The sequence below is a fragment of the Macrobrachium nipponense genome, chromosome 6 (assembly GCF_015104395.2).
Source record: "Macrobrachium nipponense isolate FS-2020 chromosome 6, ASM1510439v2, whole genome shotgun sequence".
Lineage (NCBI taxonomy): Eukaryota > Metazoa > Arthropoda > Malacostraca > Decapoda > Palaemonidae > Macrobrachium > Macrobrachium nipponense.
The window spans coordinates 76,445,710-76,469,984 of record NC_061108.1 but is presented as its reverse complement, the minus strand read 5'-3'; the positions used below and the strand labels follow the sequence as shown (position 1 = coordinate 76,469,984).

The window sequence follows — 24,275 nt, the reverse complement described above, 5'->3', positions numbered from 1 at the left end:
CCTCCCTCGGCGAGGAAAGGATGTGGTAGGGAGGTAGCTGTCCAAGTGTCTACAATACTCTACGTTTTGTTCATGAAACTTACCTGTCAGATATATATATATCTGCCAGGTAAGTATGAACAAACTTTATTTCTGGGCTCAGCTCGTGTCGGCCTATGAAAGTAATCCTTAACATCATTCTTTCTAGGTAAAATTATCCTAAAAATTACCAGAGAAAAACAAAATTAAGAAAATGTCAGTAAAACTGACTCGCTCACTCTTAAAAAGAAGTGTCGGTATAAAATAGGGGCGAGTGTGGAACACTACCACGAGACAAACACCAATTAGAACTTCCCTCTCAGAATCCCCCCAAGAGAGAGCCGATACCAACGGGCGATGCAGCCTCTACTACTACTACTAGAGGACGCCACGGACAGCAGCGCCCCTAGCGGACATCCTTAAATTTTAGCATCAGCGACTAGTCGCCATTTTCTTGTGCTCTTGTTTTTTCGTGAGATTTACTACTTTGGAACCATGGAACGCTCTGCTATCGCCACGGCTAAGTTAAGTAACTCATAAGTAACCTTTTACGGTAATTTTATCTTCCGGGTACCAGTATTTTCCCTTTTATAGGCCAAATACGGTTCCTCGGTTGTCTCGTGGCGGCCATGCTGCCTCGTAAGAATTCCCGGTCCTCCATACTGGGACTTCTTATGCTTTTGGGCTACTTTTTTCACATTCATTGTTTACACGAGTTTAGCTAGTCAGCCCTCCTACCATTCTCTTAGCTTGGTATTTAGGGCTATTATTATTTTTATTCGGCCCAGCATCCCGGCTCTTGCTCTACATCGGCTTTCGCTGGCTCCGAGTAGGCTTCTGTTTTTCGGAACAGTCTGCCTCCTCCTGGGCTTCTTTCTCTTTTACTAACAGTGTCTCTTCCCCCTTTTCAATTATGGTTTTATTTAGGGTGTTAGGCTAGCCTAGGTGCTTGTTCCACATGTTGGTACAGCTTGGTTTCACGTGCCCTACCACGGTTGTGTTGCTCGTGGCCTAGGCCACTCGCGGTCACGTGTACTATAGCACCTTACCCTGCCCCTTCCCTCCCTCTTGATGTAAGGGAGGAGCTGGGGGACCCCTTGGTTGTCATAACAACCTCATCGCCTTCTCTCACACTCTCGGAGGTGCCGGGGGGTCCCGCCAGCAGGGGGTAAAGGGCGACCACTATGAGGTTCCGGATCTCCAGACGGGTAGTTGGTGAGGTGGGGAGGAGTAGGCCATCCCTCCCCCCTTTCCTCGCTCCCGCCGTGTTCGCCGGGACCTCCATCCCCCCTCCCCTTTTCTCAGCCACCTCCCTTACGATACGAAAGGAGCCTTCCGTCGCAGCCGGGGCCCCTTTGGTTATAGTATATTGGCTCCGCTAGCGGGCAGGGTGGGTGCATGAATGGTCGATTGCTGGCCTACTATATCCTTATATCTCTCCCCCGCTACCGGAAGGGAGCTTACCCTTACCTACGCACTCTTCTAGTAGACGGGTGGAGAGGGGTTGCTTTTATGTTATTATTTTGCTACTTTAAGGATATATACCCTATTATAAGATATTTTACAATGAATTGTGTATTATTATTTTCATTTTATCAACCATCCCCGCCATTTTACGTCGTGGTTTCCATTACCACCACTCCTTATTGGTTGATTCTTGTGCCTCCGCCACGGGCGGAGCCATGCCTATCTTCCAACCTGGTTACCACACGTATTTTAGCGGGGCTCTGGTTTTATCTAACTTTATCGCTCCGGCACCAGCGGAGCATATGTTAGGCTGTAAGTGTTTACTCTGTACTCATGTACGTTTCCACTTACAGGCTACCAACTGCCAGGTCCTCGCTTGTAATGCGACGCTGTATGACCCCTGCGGACATGACGAGTGCAGGTCTCACGCCCCGTGTGCCACTTCGTACAACGAGTCCATCGTCTGGCACCCCGAGGCCTGCACTATCTGCTACGACCTGGTCGCGCAGCTGGTGGATGGGGTAAGTCCATTATCAGGTTACTTATGAATTTACTAACAACTTCTAGTTCGTAAGTTTGTCAACCCTGTCCGCAATTGGTAGCTAATCCAGCCTTTCTTTCAGGCTAGCGGTGTGAGGGAAGTCGCCCTCGCCACCCTGAAAGCGTGGGTGGGCGGTTTTGGTAAAAACGCCGCCAAGGGCCAGCCCTATATCCTGGATAGAAAACTGGCCATCCAGATCTTCCCTGCGGGCAAGTCGACGGGCTACGTCGACCCCTTGTCCGCCGCCCCCGTGATAGCCGCCATCCAGCAGGAACTCCAGACTTCGTTGGGGGTCGTAGCCTCCCAGGAGTCAGTCCCGGACGTCGCCGCCCTGGACCTGAATCTCGAGCCGATGGCGGTAGTAAGTGAGGATTTGTTGGTTGAGGTAGGTTTGTCGGGCGCCCAAGGTCTTTCCTTGGGCGCTCCTGGGTCTTCTCCTGTCCCTTCTTCTTCTGCCTCCTTCCAAGGCTTCCCGGGATCCGAGATCCCTAGCCACACTCCCGCTCTCTCTGTACCTCCTAAGGAGAAGGGAAAGAGAGAACCGAAGACTTTGTCTAAGACGACTTCTAAGAAGTCGTCTTCGTCTTCTGCGGCCAAGAAGTCATCGACTTCATACGCCGACGCGGTGAAGGCTAAGCCGAGCTCTTCCCAGTCGAAGAGCTCCAGAAGCAAGGCTTCGAAGGAAAAGGCTCGCGCTACCTCCGAGTCGCTGCCTTCTCCCGCTTCCGCTGCCCCCTCTCCGGCTATGCCGGCAGGGGTGGCAAGCACCAGCGCCCACGTTCCCTCTCCTGTCTCATCAGGAATGATGGAGCAGGTAGGAGCGTTGGTGGGTTCCCAAATTTCAGCTTGGGGAACACGTTTTGAGCAGATGTTCGCGCAATTGTCGAGCAGTCTGTCTCAAACTGGACAGACGGTCCAGGAACTCTCTAATAGGATGAGAGAGAATGAGGATCGGGTAGCTGGGCTATCTCAGGCTCCTCCCCCAGTCTCCCCTGCTTCTAGCACGGGGATTCTCCAACTTCCGTCTTACGACTCCTTGCCGGCTTTCTCTATGGACAATCCATGGAGAGTAGCGGCCTATGCTCCCTTTAAGGACGGGATGATTTCGATCCCGGAGTTTGGCACTCGAAGGATTGAGGACTTCGAGTTCTATCCTCCGGGTCTGTCACAGCCTTTCATGGGGTATGCTAGGCTGACGCCAACGGCTCTTACGAGAGAGGACAAGATCTCGAAGGAGTCAGTCCTCTACAGTAGAGATCACGCCCAACGGGAATGGGTTCACTGCCTTGAGGACTGGGAGTGTACTAATACTAGACTCCAGGCCTATAAGAGCCCCTTCACTATTTTCGCAACGGAAGAGGAGGTCTCTCTTCCGTTCGCACGAAATTGGTGGAGAAGGCACTTCAGGCAGTCCTCAAGGATGATGCCCGTTCCACAGTTGAGAGAGTCGGAGTCTACTTCGCTCTCGCCTCCCCGCCTTCGGAGAGTTATGGGAAAACCTGCCAGCTACTTTCAACGCTGGGTAAACTCAAGCCGGACTGCGCTATGGACCAGTTCGGTGAGAAGTTACCAAGGCTTGCCGGATTCCCTAATCCAGGCAGAGTTCGATGCGCGAACTAGGTTTTGGCAGGTCCCTTAACTCTCTCATTGTTACGGAAATGGCTGCTCTTTCTTACGCTAACGAACCGCTGTTCAAGATCCTGGCGAAATCGCAGTTTCAGACGGTTCTGTTAGACGCCTTTGACTTCTTCCAAGCCAGGAAAGGAACTGTCGAAAGCATGTTCTTCAAGAGTGCACTATCAGGCACGAGCCTAATAGACTCTTGGCTGCGAGCATGTGGGGAGCGGATCTCTTCCCAGAGTCCGCAGTGAACGAAGTCCACCACGAAGCTGCTAGACTCAACCAGAGCCTTAGAGCTAGGTGGGGTATTTCCTCTAAGAGGAAACAGGAATCCGTTCCCACAGCTGGCAAGAAGCCGAAGAAGGCTGGTAAGAGGTTCCAGCCATATAAAAAACTCCAGCATCAGCAGCAGTTTGTGCAGGCAGTCCCAGTTACCCAACAGGGACAACCTGCTACATCTAAGCAATCCAACCTTTCCTCCTGGTGCCCCAGCAAGCACAACGACCTTCGACTTCCTAACGCTATCTCGCCTGCCTTTAACCCTGCTTATGAGGCTCAAGGCTACTCTCAACCGAGGGGTAGGGCGAGAGGTTACTTTCGTCACCGTGGCGCAGGAAGGGCACAAGGAGTAAGCAGTTCAGAGGAGGGGCGGGGTGGCCAACCCGCCCATCAGCAATGAGGCTCCCCAGGTAGGAGGGAGGCTGTTCCTCTTCCGCCACAGGTGGGGGTTCAGCAGTTGGGCACAGAGCATAGTGTCCAAAGGATTAGGCTGGAGCTGGATCCAAGATCCTATCCTCCAATCAAATCATTCCATCAGATACCGTCCAAGGAATTGATAGATTACGCGGAAGAACTCCTTCAGAAAGGAGCTATTGCGAGAGTCAAGCATCTAAAATTTCAAGGTCGCTTATTCAACGTGCCAAAGAAAGGCTCAACAAAAAGAAGGGTAATCTTAGACTTGTCAAAGCTAAACTCTTTCATTTGCTGCGACAAGTTCAAGATGCTTACCCTCTCGCAAGTAAGGACCTTACTGCCGCGTGGAGCCGTCACATGCTCCATCGATCTTACAGACGCATACTATCATATCCCTATAGCCAGGCACTTCCGCCCATTCCTAGGATTCAGGCTAGGAAATCAGACATTCTCATTCAAAGTGATGCCCTTCGGTCTGAATGTAGCCCCAGGGTATTCACAAAGATAGCAAGAAGGTGGTTGTACAACAATTGAGAGCTCAGGGAACATGGTAGCGGCATACCTCGACGATTGGTTGATCTGGGCACCAACAGTCGAGGAATGTCTCAAAGCTACCAAAAAGGTAGTTCACTTTCTGGAAACTCTGGGGTTCCATAAACAAAACGAAATCCAGACTTATTCCGGAATCTCGTTTCAGTGGCTAGGAATCCAATGGGATCTGTCCTCCCACAATCTATCAATTCCAGTGGTCAAACGGAAGGAAATAGCAAATCGGTCAGACAATTTCGTCAAATGCAAACAAACGTCAAGAAGAAACCAGGAAAGAATCCTAGGGTCTCTTCAGTTTGCTTCAGTAACAGATATCCTTCTGAAAGCAAGGCTAAAAGATATAAATCGAATTTGGCGGTCAAAAGCAAACTCCAAATATCGAGACAAGTTGTCAGTAATTCCACAGATCCTCCGCAAACCAACTACGGCCTTGTCAAAGTAAAGAACTTAGCCAAGAAAGTACCCCTTCAATATTCCCCTCCCAGTGTTAACCATTCACACGATGCATCCCTGTCCGGTGGGGGGGATACTCTCAGTTCAAACAGGTTCAGGGGACTTGGTCAGTGCAATTTCGCCAGCTCCACATAAACGTGTTGGAAGCAATGGCAGTATTTCTTACTCTGAAGAGAACTGCTTCCCCTGAAGAAGTCTATCTAAGGCTAGTTTTGGACAGTGCAGTGGTAGTTCATTGCATCAACAGAGGAGGGTCCAAATCCAAGCATGTGAACCATGTCATGATAGCCATCTTTGCATTAGCAAGCAAACACAAATGGCATCTGTCTGCCACTCACCTAGCAGGAGTAAGAAATGTGATAGCAGACGCTCTGTCCCGGTCAGTTCCTCTGGAATCAGAGTGGTCTTTGGACGTCGGGTCGTTCCAGTGGGTAAGCCAGAGAGTCCCAGGTCTCCAAGTGGATCTCTTCGCCTCACAAGCGAACCACAAGCTCCTTGCTATGTGGCCCCCAACCTGGACCCTCTGGCTTATGCCACGGACGCCCTGTCGTTGGATTGGAATCAGTGGAGGAGAATTTATGTTTTTCCTCCAGTGAATCTTCTCTTGAAAGTCCTAGACAAACTAAGGTCTTTCAAGGGATAGTAGCTCTGATTGCACCGGACTGGCCCAAGAGCACTTGGTATCCTCTTCTTTTTGGAATTGGGTCTCCGACCTCAACGGATCCCCAATCCCAAACTATCACAATCAGTACAAATGAGGACTGTGTTCGCTTCCTCAGGAACTCTCCAGACCCTAACTTTATGGACTTCATGAAGTTTGCGGCTAATAAAGATGCTGACATTGATCCACAGAATATTCTCTTCCTAGAATCAGATAAGAGAGAGTCAACCATTAGACAATATGACTCAGCTGTTAAGAAGTTAGCATCTTTCTTGAGAGAATCGAACACTACAACCATGACAGTTAATTTGGCTATATCCTTTTTCAGATCCTTATTTGAAAAAGGGTTAGCAGCTAGCACGATTACCACTCATAAGTCGGCTTTGAAGAAAATCTTTCAAGTAGGTTTTCAGATAGATTTGACTGAATCTTATTTCACATCTATCCCTAAAGCCTGTGCTAGACTTAGACCTTCTCAGAGGCCTACTACAGTTTCATGGTCTTAAATGATGTCCTCAAACTAGCCTCAGAGTACTGACAATTCAACTTGTACATTCATAATGCTCCTGAGGAAGACGCTATTCCTATTAAGCCTAGCCTCAGGAGCTAGAATTTCAGAACTGTCGGCTCTATCCAGGGATGCGGGTCATGTGGAATTCCTCCCATCAGGAGAAGTTCTACTTGCTCCGGATCGTAGCTTTTTAGCCAAAAATGAAGATCCTCTTGCAAGGTGGGCTCCTTGGAAGGTTATCCCACTTCCACAGGATCCTTCTCTCTGCCCAGTATCAACTCTTAGAGCCTTTCTATCTCGCACTGCTTCTAGATCCTCGGGTGCTCTCTTCATGAGAGAAAAAGGTGGTACTTTATCAGTTAAAGGCATTAGACAGCAAATCCTTTACTTCATTAAACAAGCCAACCCTGAGTCATTCCCAAAAGCACATGATATCAGGGGAGTAGCCACCTCAATTAATTATTTCCAACATATGAACTTTGAGGATCTTAGAAAGTATACTGGATGGAAATCCCCGACAGTCTTTAAACGGCATTTATTTAAGTCCTTGGAATCTTTAAAGTTTTCAGCAGTAGCAGCGGGAAACATAGTTTCCCCCTGATACTTGCCTCTAGTAGTTGTAGTATTGATCCAGGTCTCCTTTCTACCTACTTCAACCAACATGCCTCAACCTATCGTCAGGCTACTCAACATCATAGCCTTAGCCGTTGTGTCTTATAGTGGTTTGTCCCTTATTTTTTTGCTAGGGACAACCACCCTTGTACTGATATGTACTTCAGTGTTCCTACCCTTATTTTTATGCTAGGGTAGGCCACAATATGTTTATATAATTCTCCATTGGGTTTGTGATAACTTTCACTGACAATGTGTTTGTATATATTTGAAGCAATTGTATTGATTGTATTAATGATGGACTTGAGTGTTCCTACCCTTATTTTTATGCTAGGGTAGGACACATATATGTATATATTTGTATTTATATATTCTAATTAAGTAAATCCAAAGTTTCCTTGTTTTACATGCATATTTATAATTTTATTATCTACCATTTAAGTACTTTAAGTTTACTAACATTCTGTTATTGATTTTTGTAATAAGTTAGTTTAAGTACTTATTTTGTATGCTGTATCTGATTTAACTTAGATTAATATCCATCATTTTAAATCTGTTTTTTTTCATTATTTTCCTTTTCCATCTTGTCTGTTTTCTCTGGTACTCTTTCATAGGCCGACACGAGCTGAGCCCAGAAAAGGGATTTTGACGAAGGAAAAATCTATTTCTGGGTGATTGGCTCGTGTCGCCCTATGAAACCCATCCCCTTTTCTTATGGTTTGTTTTCCCCCCCTTGCAGGACAAGATGTATTTATGTTTTATTTAAGGATGTCCGCTAGGGGCGCTGCTGTCCGTGGCGTCCTCTAGTAGTAGTAGTAGAGGCTGCATCGCCCGTTGGTATCGGCTCTCTCTTGGGGGGATTCTGAGAGGAATTCTAATTGTGTTTGTCTCGTGGTAGTGTTCCACACTCGCCCCTATTTTATACCGACACTTCTTTTTAAGAGTGAGCGAGTCAGTTTTACTGACATTTTCTTAATTTTGTTTTTCTCTGGTAATTTTTAGGATAATTTTACCTAGAAAGAATGATGTTAAGGATTACTTTCATAGGGCGACACGAGCCAATCACCCAGAAATAGATTTTTCCTTCGTCAAAATCCCTTTATTACTATCAAGCGATTGTATGGTTCAAGTTATATACGCATACCGTAGTTACCCCTATGGAGGACAACCGAGAGGACGATTATTCTTATTGCATTTAATCGGTACTCCCTGCAACCTTCCAGGAGTTGCCGGTTTCCCTTTTAGATATTTAAGGTATTTGTTTTTTAAACGGGGGGGGGGGGGGGGTGGGGGGTTGGGGGGGGGGACAATACCAATTCAGCCTTCTATATTTAGCAAATTCTGTTTCGCTTAAATATGCCAGCTTGAGAGTTTTCTTTCTGCTCGATGATGATAACAAACCTATTCATTCGTAGAATGGAGTAGTAGTGCGAGACGGCGAACGTACACTGCTGTCACTAGAGCCAGCTCAGTTCCAGCTGGTTGTCTGCCATGCGCGGTCGGTTACATCTCTCTCTCCTGTGGAATTGACTGACTAACCGTATCTCTGCCCTACAATCACGGACTTTAGTCTCGGGTTGAGGGGAATTCTAGCATGCATGAATGAACATCTTCGCTTTGCGAGAATTTTTTCAACAGAGATATATACGTATTAGACCTTTTCGGTTCTGTTTACCGCAAGGTAACAGAATTCTGTACGAGTCTACCGCGGCATAGCACTATAATAATGCACACCTGCTCAAGCAAAGCGCAGCCTTATAAGGGAGGGAAACATGCTCGGTGAGGGAATGAATGATTCTGCTGGGGACCATTTCCTCGCTGGAGAAGTTTGTTTCCTGAATAGACTGCAATTCAGACCTCTCCAGTTTTTCCTGCCGGAAAACTGGAATAGCATCGAAGATCTAGAAATGAGTCTGAACATCTCTCAAAGCCAAGGATCACCTAAGGGGATAGCAAGACTGTGCCAGGCATCTGGAGAGGGGTACAGATGTCCTGGCTCATAATCTCATAGAATTGGAAGCAATTCGGTGCGCTCTCCAGTTCTTCTAAAAACGAGTTGTTTACCCAGTGGTCCAGATCAACTCGGACAATTTCACAGCTCTCGCATATCTCAAGAAGTATCAAGAAACACTCTCGGTCCCTGTTCGAGTTAACGAGAGAGAGCCTGTTGTGAGAACAAGCACGGAACGTAGCAATCCTCAAGAGGTTCGTTGCACGTTGGCAGAACGTCCGTGCGTATCGTCTTGATCAACTGCAGCGAATACTGACGTCCGAGTAGAATCTTCACTTAGAAGTATATCGGGGTTTGTGGAGACTTTAATGGCGTCCTGTGACATATATCTCTTCGCAATGTTGAAGACGAAGAGGCTTCCTCTAGACTGCTCCCTTATTCTCGATCCAGGAGCGGTAGCAATATACGCCATCCTATGGGATTGAACGGGGATGGATGTTTAGTCTCTTTCCCCTATTCAAACTCTTAGGAGAAGTAATAAGATGATTTCTGGCGTCAGAGGGAGCGAGCATGACACTGATCGCTCCATGTTGGCCTTCGAGAGACTGGATTCACAGAGGTCACGTCCTCCTTCCTAGCGCACTTTACAAGGACCCTTCCCGAGAGTCGCTCTACTCTAACAGCCCCACTTAGAGAGCTACCACAAAACCTCTACGCTCTGAGTCTGACTCCGTTCAGACTATAGAGAAGTTGATCGGAGCAAGAGGCTTTTCAAGACTAGTGGCAAGTGCTATTGCCAAGGCAAAGAAGACCTTCCTATCTTGCAGTGTACCAACCGGAGTGGGCCGTTTTTGCAGATGGTGCAGGAAGAATGGCTTTTCCTCCACCTCGGCCTCTGTGAATTAGATTGCCGTCTTCCCTTTCTGTCTGAGGAATGTGGATAAGCTGGCAGTCCCGTCTATTAAAGGATACAGAAGTATGTTGTCGACGACCTTTAGACTCAGAGATTTGGATCTGTTGAGCGGCAAAGCCCGTCACGATCTTTGAGGTCTGTTGAAATCTCGAAACTTTATGCGTAGTTCGAAGCTTCCGACATGGGACTTAGACATAGTCTGGAAGTTCCTGATGTCGAAGCCTTTCGAACCTCTCCTTTCTGCGAACTTAAAGCACGTGACCAGAAAGGCTTATTATTATTTCTAACCGCTATAGCTACGGCAAAGAGGGTTAGTGAGGTTTAAGCCATCAGCGGACATACTGGCTTTAGAGGACATAATGCAGTGTGTTCTCTAAGCCCTTCATTCTTGACTAAGAATTGAAACTTGTCTAACCCTTGGCCCAGAAGCTTGGAGATCAAGGGGATGGCACAAATTATTGGGCAAGATCCAGAGAGAGTCCTGTGCCCTGTCAGGGCTCTCAAGTTTTATCTATATAAAACTAAGGAAAGTCGAGGTCCTTCGGACAATCTGCGGTGTTCCGTAAAAAGGCCAGACTTGCCCATGTCAAAGAACTCCCTGGCGTTCTTTTTAAAGAGCTTTTTCAAAGCAGTCTTTGGAACTTTGTGTAGGTGTATGAATATGCTGTTAATAAGTACGTAATAGGTTTGTACATAAAAGAAAAATTATAAAGAAAATTATTTTTTTATGATCCAACTTTTTATCACTTACATAATTTTTAATTAGAATGAGAAATGCACATTAACTTAGGGAAGATGTAAAATGGTGATCTTAGTGCATGTCTGAGTCAAGTACTCAGTTCTGTTTTAATCACTGAAAGAAATTTAATTTTGTATGTCAAGCATAACTGAATTTTTTGTTTCAGTGTTGGAGTAGCAGGGCTGATGTTTTGGATGACTTCTTCACACCACCTGATCGGTTACAAAGTCAAAGTAATATTGAGTGGTCTAGCAGTGATGAAGACTTATATTCTAAATCAAAGGTCTCAACGTCGTCAGTTATGAGACTTACACCGGTTGAAGACAAAATTTTGGATGCTTTCCCTTCAGAAGCTGCCAGTCTTCATTCTAAATTGAATTTTATTAAGCCTTCAAACACAAAAACACAATCTCTTCCTAATAACCAGGTTTCAGAACATGAAAGAAATTTAGACTTCATTTCAAGACATTCAAATACCCCTTTTTTATCAGATAAGAAAACTCGGGCCAGTGAGAGAAAAAATAGAGGCTTATGTGAAACAAAAATTAGTCCACAAGCAAAGTCTGAGTTCATGTGTGGGTCATTTGGTGAACCAGCTAAGACTCCTATAAAATCTGTATGCCAGAAGGATTCCAGGGAAGTTTTGGATACATCTCCAGTTATAGGTCTGCATCGTACACAATGTGCATCTGAAAACATACTTGTGCATAATATAGAAATTCATGGTTCAGCACAATGTTATTCAGATAGTATGAAAGTGTTAGGGAGAACTTTTACTAAAAGACGTTCATCATCTATACAGGGATTATCAGGTGGTAGCAGTGTCAAAAAGAATTTTTCATGTAATTCACCAATATTAGGATCCAGCAGAAAAAAGGACATGGGCAAAAAAGATGCTGAGTACATGAGGGTAAGAGTGAAAGGGAGAAACCTTCATACTGAGTTAAACCGAATGTTTCCTAAAACCTCGACCAGAAACAACAGTGAGGAGCACTCAAAAAATGTCGCATCTTACCGTCAATCTATTACTAATAAAGCAGAAGAAATGGATGATTATGCTTTTGATATTATGTGTGAAGATAAGGAGGTTCAAGAAGTTACAACTCAGCCAGATACTTCTGGCAAGATGAATCAACCTTGTACATATGTTCAAGAAGAAGAGATAAACGAGTATGGATATAACATTCTTTCTCAATCAGACAGTGAAGGTCATGAAGTCAGATCTCAATCAAATACTTCAGGAGAGAAGTTACTTGTCATTGATGTGTGTGAATCTCCCCTGAAAGATAGTCAAGCCAGCTCACCAGTTTTACTAAAGGTAATAAAGTACATACTGTATTCTCATTTATTTATATGAATCTTACCAAACATTCATATAGCCATAAGTTTCTAATCTGTTGCTAGTTTGGCAGAAGAGAAAAAGAAAAAGACATAAGAGGTTGTACATACTTGCTTTGCCAACTTGTTTTGTTTGCCATCTACCCTCCCTCCAGTAGTTAATGAGAGCATTACTCCATTTTCCACACCTCAGTTTTCTATAACCATGTTATTAACATCACTGGTAGTGAACATTGACTGTTGCAAACTATTCTAGATTTTTCTTGTATACTTCTTCTTCCCAACTGGTTCCCATTTTTATATGGGGTAGCCGTTTCGGATGAGCTGTATCCATCTATTTCTATCCTGCTCTTCTGCCTCATCAATTCCCTTCTCATGTAAATCTCCTCCCTCAGAGGCCTTCCATCTTTCTTGGTGTCCCTCTTCTTCTTCCTTGAATCTCCATTCCCATAGTATGTCTCCCAGCGTGGTCCTCATCTCTCCTCAACAGGTGTCCATACCATCTCAGCCTCCCCTCCTGCACTTTCTTTGATACTTCCACCAATTTTGTTTCCAGATCTTCCCTGCTCTCTATGCACAGAACAATATCATCCGCATACAATATGTTCCAGGGTACTGCCTCTCTTGCTTCCTCTATTATAACGTCCATCACTATGTAAAGATAAATGGGCTCAGAGCCAAGCCCTGGTGTAATCCTACTCTCACCTCAAAATCCCCTGTCTCCGCCCCAACACTGCTCCTCACTCTGGTAAAATACATTCTGTACATCTCTTGTACTATCGTACGTACTTCTCTGGCACCATCTTCTCCCTCAGACTCCTCCATATCTCATCTCGGGACTCAGTCATAAGCCTTTTCAAAGTCAATGATTACCATATGTAGGTCCCTTTGCTTTTCCCCGAATTTCTCCATTAGTTGCCTTGGACAGAATATACCATCTATTGTTCCCCTTCCCCTTCCCTTCATAAATCCCATCTGCTCTTTAACTATATGTACTTCTCTCGTCTAGCATTTATCATCTTCTTCAGTGCGTTTAGTAACTCTTGCTTAGAAAACCTCATTACCATGCCAATGTTCACTTGCCCATCCTCTCTTATTAGTCTATTATTTTCTTCATTTAACAGCTGTTCAAAATATTTTTTCCATCTCTTCATAATGTCTTCCTCCTTTCTGAGTACTACACAATCTTGATCTTTTATTTATTTATATGTGTAATAGGTAATTTTATAGGAAAGGGGCGCATGGGCTTTTAAAAAAAGTAGTCACCTTAAGTTACGGAGAATACTGTATAGAATTCTTTGATACTAGTCATTAAGTGAGGAAATGCTTATTAGTCCCAAAAAACGTCATGCAAGGACTAAAAATAATAACTAAAACAAGTGACGAAGGCAATACGTAAAGGCTATTATAACGTCCATCACTATGTTAAAGATAAATGGGCTCAGAGCCAAGCCCAGGTGTAATCCTACTTTCACCTCAAAATCCCCTGTCTCCCCAACACTGCTCCTCACTCTGGTAAATACATTCTGGTACATCTCTTGTATCTATCGTACGTACTTCTCTGGCACCATCTTCTCCCTCAGACTCCTCCATATCTCATCTCGGGACTCAGTCATAAGCCTTTTCAAAGTCAATGATTACCATATGTAGGTCCCTTTGCTTTTCCCCGAATTTCTCCATTAGTTGCCTTGGACAGAATATACCATCTATTGTTCCCCTTCCCTTCATAAATCCCATCTGCTCTTTAACTATATGTACTTCTCTCAGTCTAGCATTTATCATCCTCTCCAGTATCTTCAAAGTGTGGGACATCAATTTAATACCCCTATAATTACCACACTCTTGGACATCACCTTTCCCTTTAAAAATTGGGATCAATATACTCCCACGCCACTCATTTGGTATCTTTTCCTGCTCAAGGATCTTTATCATAAGATCGTACAATATATCCACTCCTTCATCTCCTAATGCTTGCCATGCCTCCACAGGAATCATGTCTTGTCCGATTGCCTTCCCATTCTTCATCTTCTTCAGTGCGTTTAGTAACTCTTGCTTAGAAAACCTCATTACCATGCCAATGTTCACTTGCCCATCCTCTCTTATTAGTCTATTATTTTCTTCATTTAACAGCTGTTCAAAATATTTTTTCCATCTCTTCATAATGTCTTCCTCCTTTCTGAGTACTACACAATCTTGATCTTTTATTTATTTATATGTGTAATAGGTAATTTTATAGGAAAGGGGCGCATGGGCTTTTTAAAAAAGTAGTCACCTTAAGTTACAGAGAATACTGTATAGAATTCTTTGATACTAGTCATTAAGTGAGGAAATGCTTATTAGTCCCAAAAAACGTCATGCAAGGACTAAAAATAATAACTAAAACAAGTGACGAATGCAATACGTAAAGGGTAAACCATTTTTACTTCCCTATTTCTCTATAATCCATTTTTACACAACGAGTATGGAAAATTTTCTTGCACGGCTATTTTGTTCTTTGTCATCATGGCAGTAGCTTCTACAAGTGTTCCTGTGGAAAACCTACCTGAAAACTTACAACCTTTTCAATGTGAAAGCTGTCGTAACGTATGGTGATTTTAGTTTTTTGTCTAGTTTGTAAGTAGTTCGACCTCGACCCGACAACAATGACACTAAAAAAAACTCATGAAGTCGCCTTACAAACAAAACAGCCAAGGCCCTGTAACCCCTGTGTTGAGCACGTGCAGCGCAAATGTTCCCGCTTGCCAGAACAAACGTGCTTGCCAAGAATGTTTCAAAATGTGGATAAGGAGGAAAGTGCCTTTCCGCCACACCGCAACTGAAATTAGAAATGTGGAAAAACTGACTGCTAAAATTTTTTTTATTAGTTGTCGTCTCCCTCACCCTAAACCCCTGGTTCCCACCTGTGGTCCCCCAAGATTGTTGGTGGTTGCAAGGGTTTTCCTCACTTATTTAGTGATACTGAAGCATAGATAAAGTGTTACTTTAGCATTTTAAGCTGTTTAACACACAGAAACTGGTGTGCCCCTTTCCTACAGAATTACCGCGTAATATCTTTGGTGCTCTCATTTCTACCCTTTGATAGCTTGATCATCTTGTTTAATACTTCCTTTGTCCCCAGCTCATTATACACATCACCATACAACTTTGCTTTAGCTTGCGCTACCACCTTTTTCACCACCTTGTTTTTCTCTCTGAACCTCTCTCTGTCTGCCATTGACTGTGACTCTTCCCATCTTTTCTTTGCCTCCTTCTTATCTTTTACTACTTTCTCAATGTCTTCATCCCACCACCAACGCTCCATTTCTTCCCATATGATACCAGATGTCTCTCCTAGTAGCTCCTTTCAATGTCTTCTCATTACTGCTGCATTTCGTGCCCACCATTCTTGAACATCTTCAATTCCTATATCAATATCCTCCAAAATTCTCCTCTTTAAACTCTCTCTTCTTATCCCCTTCCCTCAATAATTTGTACCTTTAATTTTCCTTATCCCTTTAGCTTTGGTTTTTCTTTCCCTTTCTAGCTTCAAATCCATACATAGCAGTCTGTGTTGGGGGGCTACATGGTGCCTGGAATAACTTTGCAGTTCTTGACCTCCACCAGCTTTATCCTTTTATACAGGAATTAGTCTATTTGGGAGCATCTTCCCCCACTCCTATATGTTATTAGGTGTTCCCTTTTCTTCTTAAAGAATCTATTTACTGTTGCCATGTCAAATGACACAGCAAAGTCCACTACACTCTCTCCTTCTGGGTTTCTCTCCCCAATTCCATGGCCCCCATGCACCAGACCAATCACCTCATTTTCACTTCTGACATGACTTTATCCTTTTATACAGGAAGTAGTCTATCTGGGAGCATCTTCCCCCATTCCCATATGTTATTAGGTGTTCCCTTTTCTTCTTAAAGAATCTGTTTACTGTTGCCATGTCAAATGACACAGCAAAGTCCGCTACACTCTCTCCTTGGTTTCTCTCCCCAATTCCATGGCCCCCATGCACCGGACCAATCGCCTCATTCTCACTTCTGACATGGCCGTTCAAATCTGCCCCCACTATCACCCTCTCATGTTCTTCCAGTTGTTGCATTACTCCATTCATGTCTCTCCAGAAATTTCCCTTCTCTTCTTCTGTGCAACCAGCTTGTGGTGCATATGCACTTACAATATTCAGAATCTCTCCTCCATAACAGATCTTCAATCTGATGGTACGGTCATTCTGTCCATGCACTTCTATAAGTGTATTCTTCAGTTCACCAATCAGTACTATGTCAACTTGTATTACCATGTTGAAAAACTGGTTATTTTAATATAAGTAACTTACCCAGTAATTACTTAGCTAAGAGTTTCTACTCTATGGCAGCTTGAAATTTGAAATTCCTGGTAGTGATAGCCTTTTGCTTATGTAGGTGACATACTGATCCCACCCACTATCTGGGTAAAAAAAGGAACAACTATGCCAAGAGCTCAATTTGTTTCCTGCAGGCAAGATGTTAACAACAGCATCTTTGTTTGGAATTTGTTGGATCTTCTCCTTTGGTGAAGTATTCCTTGTCTAGTTAGCCTTTAGCTACGGATTATTGCCTTATTTTGACTTTTGCTAGTGACTGATATCAGATTCTAGTGCTTTGAGTTACCAGTATTACAGCAATGGTTGTAATACCGTTAATAAACGAAATCGTATAGAACAAACGAATTCGGCGTGTGTATACAAATGATGCTGCTATCGAGTGGTCGAAAAAGAACGCCACTATGTAGATGCATGATGGGAGAGACGCTGACCAATAGGAAAGCAGGATCTTATGGCGGTGACTAGCATCAGGAACCAATGGGAGAGCAGGAGGATGGTGGCGAGTCTACTCAGTTGGCGGCACGCGAGTTTTAAAATTATTAACGGTGGTCTGAGCGAATCTCGAGACTTTACAGCAACAACCTTTCGTATCCTGAACTATTTTCGTATGTAGAGCCAAAAAATCTTTGTATTTGCTTTCGTAACTCGAATTTTTCGTAAGTTGAGCCTTTTATATGTCGAGGTACCACTGTACATATATATATATATATATATATATATATATATATATATAATATATATATATATATATATATATATATATTTATATATATATATTATACAAGGCAGTCCCCGGGTTTACGACGGGGGGGTTCCGTTCTTGAGGCGCGTCGTAAGCCGAAAATCGTCGTAAGCCGGAACGACACTTGGAAATATGCCTTAAACTAAGAAAAAGTTAGAGAGACCTTACCTGTGTGACATGCAAGTATATTGCATGATGTGTAGTGTGGTTATTTCAATGGCAAAGGATGGTTCTTGAAGGTATAATTCTTTATTAAACTCTTGTGACACTATAAAGCACAATGTACTACACTTAATCCTTAGGTTAGATTATACACTAAACACATATATTTATGCACTGTACACTACGTTAGTATTTGGTAGATCCTGGAGTACACTAAAATCCCAGTCTGGTAGCTCTGGAAGGTAAAAGTATAACACAATTAGTACAAAATACTACACAAAGTCCTGAATGCAATATGTAAATTATAGATATCAAGAGTAAAAGAGTTAATGTATGTTAATTAATTCCTTACTTTTAGTTTATAATTCCTTACTTTGAGTTATATCAAGAGTAAAAAAGTTAATGTATGTTTGAATTAATTCCTTACTTTTAGTTTAAAGTTGTCATGCTATGTAACCCTGGATGCACGAGTCTTTATGTGGCCCATAGCCTACATCATTCAGGGGGTTCTGGAATGTACAAAAAATAATTAGTATGTCAGTAAGTACTCTATGCATAGTAAGTTTACATACAGTAATATGCACCATACAGTGGTTTAATATCACATATATAACATGTATAAAACTTAGTTAATGTATGTTAATTAATTCCTTACCTTTAGTTTAAAGTTGTCGTGCTATGTAACCCTGGATGCACAAAGTCTTATGTGGCCCCATAGCCTACATCATTCAGGGGGTTCTGGAATGTACAAAAAATAATTTTGTCAGTAAGTACTCTATGCATAGTAAGTTACATACAGTAATATGCACCATACAGTGGTTTAAATATCAACTGGTATGCATAGTAAATGATTGGTCTACACCCCCTGTTCAGCAGGGAGTGTACAGTATGGACGTAATTCCATGAGGGACCTTGATCACTTATCCCATGTGAGAGATCTTGGTCCACCTTTTTTTTAGTATGTTTACAGTATAAAACCCTTACTTAATGTAATGTTTTTACTACTAATGGTATCAACTTCCTTACCTTTATGTTATGTAGTAACCCTGGACAAAGTTTTATGTGGCCCCATAGCCTGCATCATGGAGGGGGTCCTGGTTTTCTGGAATGTACCAAAAAAAGTATCAAAGTTAAGTCATGTTATGTATGTTTAGTAAGTTACATACAGTAACCATACGTACAGTGGTTTATAACATGTATGTACATAATCAAACTTGGTTGGAAATTCCTGTAAAAAAAAGTTATGTACGTATGTAATACTACTGTATGTAAAAACCTTACTGTTCATACTTTGTTACACTACATGTTACATGTGATACGTATACTTTCCTGAAGGGTTTTTTCCATCCAAAAATGGTGCTTCTACTTGTAGTTATCCCTTGATGACACTTGTAGTAGTAGTAATTTGTTAGTAACAACCTGGAGTTGTGTGAAAAATGTTGGTTCTGGAAGGAAAAAGTAACAAAATTAGTGGTACCAAAAGATACACTACCAGAAAGTTGTGAAATTGCAATAATTGTTAATTACTGTAGATATTATCAAGAGTTACTAAAAGAGTTTAATGTAATGTTTAAATTAATTCCTTACTTTTAGTTTAAAGTTGTCGTTCAATGTACCATGGATGGACAAAGTCTTATGTGGCCCCATAGCCTACATCATTCAGGGGACTCTGGAATGTACAAAAAATAATTTTGTCAGTAAGTCCTCTATGCAGAGTAAGTTACATACAGTAATATGCACCATACAGTGGTTTAATATCACATATAAACAGTAGTATAAAACTTAATTTAGAAATTCCTTACATAACTTACCAACTTTTAGTGAGTCTCAAAGCTGTTACCTAGGTTGTGGGAGGTGGAGGTGTAGAGCATTCATGATAAGGATGCATTCCAAACCTAACTTCAGTGTGCTTTATCACAGATAACAGGCTAGGATGATGGGCAGTCTGGAAGGAATGAAGAATTAATATTAAAGGACGTAGTAACCACTAGGTGTACAAAATTTATGTACGTATGCAAACATTAAACACAACTGAGAATTCCTTACCTTCAGCAAAATGAAGACATGTAGGCTATGTAGAGGTCTGTTTATGTAAGTCACAGGTGCATGCCCAGTACTGGAATGATAATGTAATAGTACATATGATTATATAGTATGTATGTTACATACATAACATGGTTATTACATATGTAATAATAAAACTTATTAATAAAAAAAAATGTCCTTACCAAATTCTTTAGTGGTTGGCTTTGCTTACCGGGATGGCCATATGGTACATGAGAGTGGGTGGCTGGGCTATGGAGTGGGGATGGGCAGGTGCTTGGGAGTCTGGAATGATAAAAAATATAAAATGATAGTTACTACTACTGTAACTACTGCACATGTTATTACTGTTTGACATATGTAGTGTGTATACGTATGTTCAATATAAAAAAATGAAGAATTCTTTTACCTGAAGGAATGGGAGAGGTGATACTACTCCGGTATCAACTGATTTGGGCTCTGGAGAGGTGATACTCGTTGTATCAACTGATGAGGGAACATCTAGATCTGGAAAGAATGATAGGGTACAAATATATATAATAGGTGGATGTAATTGTAGCATATGTACACTTTTAATAAAATTTCTATTAGCAATTTATAAAACATTTTATACAAATTTGTTAAGGATTCCTTACCTGATGTATAGGGCGAGGCATCAAACCATGGAAAGGCTCAGGGTCATCTGGGTCACTGTTACTATCAAAGGGGTCTGAAATGAAAAAAAAAAAAAAATAAGGTTATGCAACATCAAACACAGAGAACGAGAATCAGAGAGAGAAAGAGAAGAGGAGAGAAGGAAGGGAGGGAAGGAAAGAACCTTAATTATTATTATTATTATTATTATTTTTTTTTTTTTTTTTTTTTTTTTTTTTTTTTTTTGCTCTATCACAGTCCTCCAATTCGACAGGGTGGTATTTATAGTGTGGGGTTCCGGGGTTGCATCCTGCCTCCTTAGGAGTCCATCACTTTTCTTACTATGTGTGCCGTTTCTAGGATCACACTCTTTTGCATGAGGCCCGGAGCTACTTCAGCCTCTAGTTTTTCCAGATTCCTTTTCAGGGATCTTGGGATCGTGCCTAGTGCTCCTATGATTATGGGTACGATTTCCACTGGCATATCCCATATCCTTCTTATTTCTATTTTCAGATCTTGATACTTATCCATTTTTTCCCTCTCTTTCTCTTCACTCTGGTGTCCATGGTATTGCGACATCAATGAGTGATACTTTCTTCTTGACTTTGTCAATCAACGTCACGTCTGGTCTGTTTTGCACGTATCACCCTATCCGTTCTGATACCATAGTCCCAGAGGATCTTTGCCTGATCGTTTTCTATCACTCCCTCAGGTTGGTGCTCGTACCACTTATTACTGCAAGGTAGCTGATGTTTCTTGCACAGGCTCCAGTGGAGGGCTTTTGCCACTGAATCATGCCTCTTTTGTACTGGTTCTGTGCAAGTGCCGGGCATTCACTTGCTATGTGGTTTATGGTTTCATTTTTCGTATTGCACTTCCTACATATGGGAGAGATGTTATTTCCGTCTGTCATACTTTGAACATATCTGCGTTCTTAGGGCCTGATCTTGTGCCGCTGTTATCATTCCTTCAGTTTCCTTCTTTAGCTCTCCCCTCTGTAGCCATTGCCAATTGTCATCGCTGGCTAGTTCTTTAGTCTGTCCTCATGTATTGTCCGTGCATTGGTTTGTTGTGCCAGTTCCTTTCGTCTCTGTCTTTCTCCTGTCTCTGTATATTTCTGGGTCTTCGTCTACTTTTATTAGTCCTTCTTCCCATGCACTCTTTAGCCACTCGTCTTCACTGGTTTTCAGATATTGCCCCAGTGCTCTGTTTTCGATGTTGACGCAGTCCTCTATACTTAGTAGTCCTCTCCCTCCTTCCTTTCGTGTTATGTATAGTCTGTCCGTATTTGCTCTTGGTGTAGTGCTTTGTGTATTGTCATTTGTTTCCTGGTTTTCTGATCTATGCTGCGGAGTTCTGCCTTCGTCCATTCCACTATTCCTGCGTGTATCTGATTGCGGGCACTGCCCATGTGTTTATGGCTTTTATCATATTCCGGCGTTGAGTGTTGACTGGTATCGCCTTGAGTCTCTGCATAATTTCTTTCTGATTCGTGTCCTTCATCTCTTGGGGTTTTATATCTCCTCCTTCCATTATTCCCAGGTATTTGTATCCTGTCTCATCATGTGTTTGATGTTGCTCCATCTGTAGCTTTATCCCTTCAGTTTCTCGTTACTTTGCCTTTTGTATGTTGACTAAGGCGCATTTTTCTATTCCAAACTCCATCCTGATGTCTCTAGATCAATCCTTACAGTCTGGATTAGGGTAAGCTATTTCCCTTGATGCTCTTACCATACAGCTTGATGTCGTCCATGAACATCAGATGGTTGATTTTGTTGCCTCTTTTCTTGAGTTGGTACCCGGCATCCATCTTCTGTAGTACTTTTGTCATGGGAATCATGGCTACTCCGAAGAGTAGTGGGGACAGTGAGTCGCCCTGGAAGATCCCTGATCCATGATATTAACCTAAAACCTCTGCTATAGTCTTTTTCCAAGAGCTTGTAAGTATTGTATTCCAGTTGCGCATTGTATTTTGAGGAAGCTGATGGTATTTTCCTCTACCCCATATATTTTCAGGCATTCTATTAGCCATGTGTGTGGTATCATGTCGAAGGCTTTCTTATAGTCTATCCATGCCATGCTTAGGTTGGTTTTTCCTTCTCACCTACTGTTCGTTCATTACCATTTTTATCTATCAGGGAGCTGGTCTTTTTGCCCTACCCCTAAACTTCCTTTCTGCAGCCTTTCTGTTGGGGGGGCTGGGGATGGTTTTTTTTGGTCTCCTCTAGGTAGTTATATAGCCTTTCACTGATGATACTGTTAGTAACTTCCACTTATTGGTAGGCAGGTGATAGGCCTGTAGTTACTGGCTATATTTCCCTTACTCTTGTCTTTTTGTACTAGGAGGTGTTTCTTCCTGTGGTCATCCATTTGGGTGCTTGGTGATTTGAGATACAATGCTGGAGTTGTTCTGCTATTCGTGGGTGTAGGGCCTTGAAGTTTTTGAGCCAGTATCCATGGACTTCATCGGGACCTGGGGCTTTCCAGTTTGGCATTTTCTTTAGTTGGTGTCTGACTGTGTCTGTCGTGATGTCTGTGAATCTTTGTTTTATTCTCCCTGTTTCTTCTTCCTTGACTTCCTGGAGCCATGTTGCATGTTTGTTGTGTGATACCGGATTGCTCCATATGTTTTCCCAGAGTCTCTTACTTGATATTTATTTTATTATATTATTATTATTATTATTATTATTATTATTAGAAAATAATAAATTAAAACAAATAAAACAGGATGTTAACAAATGGAGTTCAGCATATCAAAGAGAGAGACATGCTCAAGTAATCCTGACACGCCTCCGTATAGGCCACACTCGTCTGACACACGGGCACCTGATGAGCAACCCACGCGACCCTGCTCCTGAGTGTTCAGAGTGCAAGGAGTTGGTAACAGTCAGACATGTCTTGTGCGAGTGTCCAAAGTATGACCAGCAGAGACTGTCAACTTTTGGAAATAAAAAAACAATAAAAAGAAATTTGACAGAATCTTTTACATTTTTCAGTAGTTCCAATTTTGACTTTTCTGAGGAACTGCAATTTAATTAGAAAATATAGTAGTATGAATTTTAAAACAAAATTTCAAAAATTTAAAACTTAATTCCGAATTTTAATATACTGTTTTAGTATGTATGTAAGGGAACATGAGTAAATGTATTTATTGTGTGTGTGTTCTAGTATGAAAGCGTTTGCCTTTGTGCAATTTTTTTTATTTATCCTGAATGACCAATTTGGTCCCAGTTCTGACCTAAGGGCTAGAACTGGCATTTTATCTAATCCTTCGGGCCAGCCCTAGGAGAGCTGAAAATCAGCTCAGTGGTCTGGTAAAACTACTTTTATAATAAAAAAGTGTACGTATGTATGTAGGGTGTAAACAATTTCCAACATGAAAATGAGAAAAATGAAATTGCTACCTGATTGTACACGTACAGGGGGGCGGTGGGCGGGCTGATACAGAGGGTCCAGGTACAGGGGGATCTGGAACTGTCACAGGTAGTACAGGGAGATCTGGAACTGTCACAGGTAGTACAGGGAGATCTGGAACTGTCACAGGTAGTACAGGGGGATCTGGAACTGTCACCACTTCTGCAATAAAATTACAAATGATGAAAATTAATGAAGTTACAATTTACTCTTACATTTAGTTGTTACATTAAAAAATTAACACATTTTAATATGTACACTATGTAAACACATAAATTAGTAAAACAGTTCAGAATTCCTTACCAGGACTAGGAGTGGGAGGTGGTGGTACTGGAGACTTGTGAAAGAAAGTGTCAAGCCTGGACTGCACACTTCTCTTCGTCTGCTTCTCCTTCAGGGTCTCCTTGTAGAAAGTCACCCAAATCCATGATTCCTCTCTTGTTTTGATTTTGTCAAACCTAGAAACGTTAGGGTCTTCTGCCTCAAAAGAAGCCAAGGCTCTCTCCAGATGAGTAAAACCTCTGACAAGCCTTTCACAGTTAATGACCTGGGTTTTGGCTCTGGTGCCGCCTCCTCTTCCTCAATCATTTGTTGTTCAAGTTCAAGTAAGTCCTCTGCAGACAATTCCTCTCCATGGGAAGCCAGCAGCTCTGTTACATCATCAGGTTCAAGATCTAGTTTCAGCCTCTTGCTTAGCCCTACGATCTTCCTCGTCACAGTCTCGACGTCTTCTGCCTGGTCAAAGCCTTCAAAACTGTGCACAAACTGTGGACACAGTTTCTTCCAGGCCCCATTTAAAGTGGTCGTCTTCACCTCGTCCCAAGCACTTGCAATGTTCTTCACTGCATCTGCAATGTTGTAGTCCCT

The 24,275-nt window shown here is 42.5% G+C and overlaps 1 protein-coding gene across 1 annotated transcript in view; it reads left to right on the top strand.

Moving 5' to 3' along the window:
* Positions 1–24,275, top strand: part of LOC135216180 (uncharacterized) — a 535,405-nt gene that overhangs the window by 80,065 nt on the left and 431,065 nt on the right. Inside the window, exon 2 of the mRNA XM_064251313.1 lies at positions 10,895–12,046. Within this exon, the coding sequence (XP_064107383.1) occupies positions 10,895–12,046 (1,152 nt within the window). The remainder of the gene's footprint in view (positions 1–10,894; positions 12,047–24,275) is intronic.